The 5,191-nt window shown below is 35.6% G+C and overlaps 1 protein-coding gene across 1 annotated transcript; it reads right to left on the bottom strand.

The window, feature by feature from the left end:
• Positions 1-2,349: 2,349 nt before the first annotated feature.
• Positions 2,350-4,945, bottom strand: LOC132271641 (rust resistance kinase Lr10-like). The gene is made up of 3 exons (XM_059773086.1): positions 4,185-4,945; positions 3,787-3,813; positions 2,350-3,688 (listed from the first exon to the last, which is right to left on the bottom strand). The coding sequence occupies exons 1-3, from the start codon at positions 4,840-4,842 to the stop codon at positions 2,565-2,567; spliced, it is 1,809 nt and encodes a 602-aa protein (XP_059629069.1). The 5' UTR covers positions 4,843-4,945; the 3' UTR covers positions 2,350-2,564.
• Positions 4,946-5,191: the final 246 nt, after the last annotated feature.

The following is a 5,191-nucleotide window of genomic DNA, read 5'->3' on the forward strand; positions in this document are numbered from 1 at the left end:
GATTTAGTAGTGTTGTTCTCTATCTCATCGGAATTGGAACATAATTGAAGATTCAAATATTCTAAAAATTAGATCTATTTCTTCTACATAAAATTTAGATCTTGAAGAAAAAGGGTGAAGCGATCACACTTTGAAAGGGTCAAAGCATTTGAGGAGTGTGGTTTGATCTACTAGCAATCCTTCTATAGAGATCAAGAATAAGCCCGAAGTCAAGAGTTGTTGGACGGGACATTGCAAAGCTGGAGATTGCGATTGGTTTTTTGTAGACGATAGGGTGTAAGCCTAAGTCAAAGTTTATTGTACTTTGTTTCATACATAGTGGATCATTTTGCTTTGGACTGCATAGTTTACGAGATTTTTCCTATAACAATTGGTCTATTATGCCATTGGGTTTTCTTCGCTAAAAATCCTGGTGCCATCTCTCTAACTCTACTTACTTTACTTTTTAGTATTTATCTTTGTGATTGCGGATGTTTAATTGATATATTGTTTAGGTAATTTAATCAATCACAAAAATTGGGCAAGTTGACTTGTAAATCTTATCTAGGTCATTTAAGGAGTTAATGACAATTAAATCAACTAATAGCTTCTGCACTGTGTAACTCACAAATTATGCTGGTGAGTTGGTTGGGCAGTTCCTTTTTTTTTTCTGTTCAACTTTCTTAGATCTCACTTAGAAAGATAAATTTCTCCAAGGGGGTGTGGTTCTCCAATTACTCTCAAATTTTTATACTAGATTCCCATGGTAGTCTAAAATCTCTCTTTAAAATATTGGTGATTTAGGACAAGTTCTTATTTTTATAAAAAATTGACAGTAACTGTTGTCCAACCTTGTGTCGCAGTCCGAGAGTAGATTTTTGTGAAATTATTTGACCGACTTCCCGACATCAAAACATTACGAAATTCTCCAATATTATTCTCCCATGAGTTCAATTTCAAAATAAATTTAGTTTGTCACATTTCAAGGTCAGATGAATTTTCAATAAATATTTCTTTCAAGCAGCCCGTTTTTCAATTTTTGAGCACTTGGGGCATGTCCGAGTGCCCGATACAGATGAAAACAGAAGGATGAAAAGGCGCCTTATTTAAATTTCCAACAGTCTCCCATCTCCGGTCACCCCTTTGTTTTTTTTTAGGAAAATTCTATCATCTTTCTTTTCACCACTTGGTTAATATGAGAATCATGAAAAGGACTCTTATTGACAGAGTCAAATTGATGCAACTTTCTCTTCAATGCAGTGGATTATTCTACTTTGGAGTGGACTAGGGTTTGTGATTTGATTTCTCCTTTTATTATAATTGTCAATTGATCAATTCTTTTTAATCATTTCCCTTATCTTTCCTCCTCCTACTACTATTAATTAAGTCATCCCATTTTGTCAGAAAGAAATGGCTTCAGACTTTGAAACGACTTTAAATTACAGCCAGGGGTGGATCATTCTGAATTCCCTACAATATTGTTATCCAACACAATATTGTTGTAATCAAGTCAAGTTGAGTTAAATTATTAAATATCTGAACTGTGATTGATAAATAAAATAGTTGATTGGAGTTCAGATCAAGCTCCGACACTGCTAGAGAACTGGACCTAATGTTAGACAATTTAAAATTAAACGTATATGGAAATGGACGCGGTTTGAAGGGTTGATTGGTTCATTGACGAGGACTAGTCCTTGTGGAAAATCTAAATTCTATAGTTTTACCCACCTCTCCCCACGGAGAGCATATTTAGTCAACCGACCAATTAGGTACATAACAGATACATTTCGGTAGGTGAGTATAAACTAATCCTATCCACGTCAGTGACAAGTCATATTTTACACTCAGACAAAAAGAAGTTTGATAATAAAAATTCGAGAATATCAAAACTTCTAACTCCTTTTCAGAGCTCCCACAAGGAACCCAAAGCCCTTCGCAAAGTAAAAAAAAAAATTTACGGTGTCAAAAATTACTTGAACTTGATCGACTCATTTGGCTTGATTAATCAATGTCAAGTAAAGCTCAACTCGATGTTTTAATAACAATTTTGAGGAGAGGGGAATTTGATTATAAATCAAACGAGGCTAAATAAACGAGCATGTTCGCAATTCTTCAGTAGTTTTTTAAACAACAATTTTGCGATTCTAATCATCTCAGGCTTGATTCATCTAATTAATTTTGAGCTTGAATTTGAACTACAAACACGAGTGTTTTCCTTAGAAAATGAAAATGAACTGAACCTTAATCGCGGGGAACTCTAGATTTTTATGAATCATTTGTTTATTTGCAATCCTCAGTGTATTGTGACAAAGGCATGCCTATTAAGATTAACAGAAAACTTCTGTGAAATAGTTATGTGTAAGATCATACTTTCACCAATGAAGTTGTGATTTGACACCATAATTAAGATGCTTTTTCTAATAACATTACATCCATATTGCAAGCCATGGAAACTTATACAAGATAGAGGGAAAAAAAAAAAAAAAACTAATTCAAGATTCGCTAGATGAGTACAACATGTTGCCTACATATTATTAATATTTATGCAATACCAGCAAGAAACATCTGCAATTGTGCTCTTAATTTCATTCTAAAATAACTGTCAACTCTCTATTGAAAGCTCTTGCAGGCTTAATTGAACTTGTGTTCGTTTCTGATGCAGAAGCGAAAGGATTTGGTGGTATGGTCAAGTTGTTTCCTTCTTTTTCCAGCATTTGAACCACAATTTTCATGGAAGGCCGATCCACAGGATACCACTGAATGCACCAGAGCCCAACAATAGCTAATTTCTCTGCTATCTTAGCATGTTCCTCTTTCTCGATGCTGATCATACCTAGCTCTTCTCCTTGATATAAACGATTATAAATCCATTCTGGAAAGTATGTTTGGCTAGTGTTCTCTACTTTTACATCAATATTTTTCCTCCCACCAACCATTTCAAGCAACAACATTCCAAAGCTATATACATCTGATTTATATGACACATTCCCGAAATTTCTTGAAAAGACTTCTGGAGCAATATAACCCATGGTCCCTCTTGCAGCAGTCATAGAGACAGCACTTTGTTCCTTGGAACACAACTTTGCTAGGCCAAAATCACAAATCTTTGGGTTGAAATTATGGTCCAACAATATATTGTGAGGTTTGATATCAAAATGAAGGATTCTTTGATCACACCCTTGATGAAGATATTCAATTCCTTTGGCTATGCCCACAGCAATTTCTTGTAGCTTCTCCCAACCAAGGAAATGGTTCTTCTGATCTTCTGAAAATATGAACTTTTCTAGAGAATCATTTGGGCAGAACTCGTAAACAAGAGCTCGACTAGATCCATCAGCACAGAAGCCGACCAAGCGAACCACATTCACATGGTGGATTCTACCAATTGTTCCCACTTCATTGATGAACTCATCTCCTTTTTCTTTTGAATTGTTGAGAACCTTAACAGCTACAAAAATATCATTGGAAAGTTTTCCTTTGAAAACGGTCCCATAACCCCCTTGCCCCAGTTTTTCTTTGAATTGATTTGTGATCTTTTTGATATCATCATAAGAGTATCTTGAGGGCTTGAGAGCTCTATAGTCCTCCAAAAAAATTTCAATCTTTGCTTGATCTTCTTTCAATGCTTTGTTTGAGCTATTGACACGATAGAGTACGACAACTACAACAACTACGAGAGCAAGAACTAAGAAAACTGAGATCACGGTAGCTGCATTAAAATAAACCAAGTCAACGAGAAAAAATATAAGAAAAAACCATTTTTTAGTCATTGATATGAAACAAAATGTGATCAATAGACAACTTTACCTGTCACAATTTGTTTTATTGATGAACCTGTAAAAATAGGATAAAAGTATTAGTTTGCCGTGCTTATGAAATAAGAAAATCTGACTAGCACATATTTTGCGCCTTATTTTGAACAGATTTCAACTGTTGCTCTTTGTAGCCTTTACTTGAATCTATTGAAGGAACAAACTAATTCTTCCATTGTATTTAGAGCTTTTAAAAACAAAAAAAAAATTAAATAAATAAATTCAACCACCATAGAAGATAGCAAGTTTGAACTCCAGTATGAGTCAATTGTCCGAATGACCTTAAAATAATATGCTTTAAAGATATGTAACACAACAATATCATATATATATATATATATATATATATATATATATATATATTATACGTATGGATATTGTAAGATTTAGTACCTTTTGGTGTTTCAGGCTGAGGCATGTAGTTGGAATATTGAATATCATAGCCACACCATATTGGGGAATTTGGTTCGTACCAATACAAAAAAAGATTGTCACTCTGGTCAAATACAGAATAAGTGTAGTTACCAATCCTTGTGCAGGAAGTCAGGGAATAATAGTTGAAGCAATCAACGGCATAAATTTTATATCCATGAACAGTACTAAGGCAAGGGATGAAGTAATCTAAATGTCTATCTCGTGCAGAACAATTGTACAAAGCGTAATTACACTCAGCGTAATTAGACTCGACATAGTAAAAAGTAGAGAGAGATAAATTGAGGAATTTAAGCTGTCTTGGAAGGCACCGTTCCCTGTCATACAGGGAAATCTTTTGAGAATTGTAATCAATCTCGTCCACAAGCAGATTTACTGAATCTGGCAGGTGGAGCACGGTTTGATTTCTCTCGTCGCACGTTAACTCAAACTCGGGATAGGGATAGGCACGGTGGCCCTGCACTGTCACCGACACCGTTTGGTTGTCGTCTTTAAGCCGGAAGGGGAAACGGATGGCCGGACCCTGCTCCTCGCACCTGGAAACCTTGCACTTATCGTCGCCTTCTCCTAGGCTTGCAAACAATATTAGTAACAAGTACTGCAAGAGAAATTTGGCCATTTCAAAGTCACCACCTAATCTCCACAGCCCCTCTTTAAAACAGATTTGATGGGGTATGGTATCTCCGCGAGGTAGTTTCCAGTATTTGACCAGCAAAATTGCACTAAACACCCATTGACTTGTTGCAGATTGCACCCTTCAACTATTGGGTGTTGCAATTTACTCCCCTTTTAACTTTCAAAAGTCCTCCAATGTGTGGACAGGGATTTAGCTCAAATTAGAGTCCCAATGGTATTTGGGTCATTTTAGACAAACCATTTAAAATCTAAATTTTCTGTTTAGATTGGACACAGTCGAACCTTCAAGCCAAGCAAATATTCCTCTTTTGAAACCGCAATCCGCCGGCAAT

The sequence above is a fragment of the Cornus florida genome, unplaced genomic scaffold, assembly GCF_030987335.1.
Source record: "Cornus florida cultivar Cherokee Brave unplaced genomic scaffold, ASM3098733v1 CherokeeBrave_3.0.0_Hap2_Chr08, whole genome shotgun sequence".
Lineage (NCBI taxonomy): Eukaryota > Viridiplantae > Streptophyta > Magnoliopsida > Cornales > Cornaceae > Cornus > Cornus florida.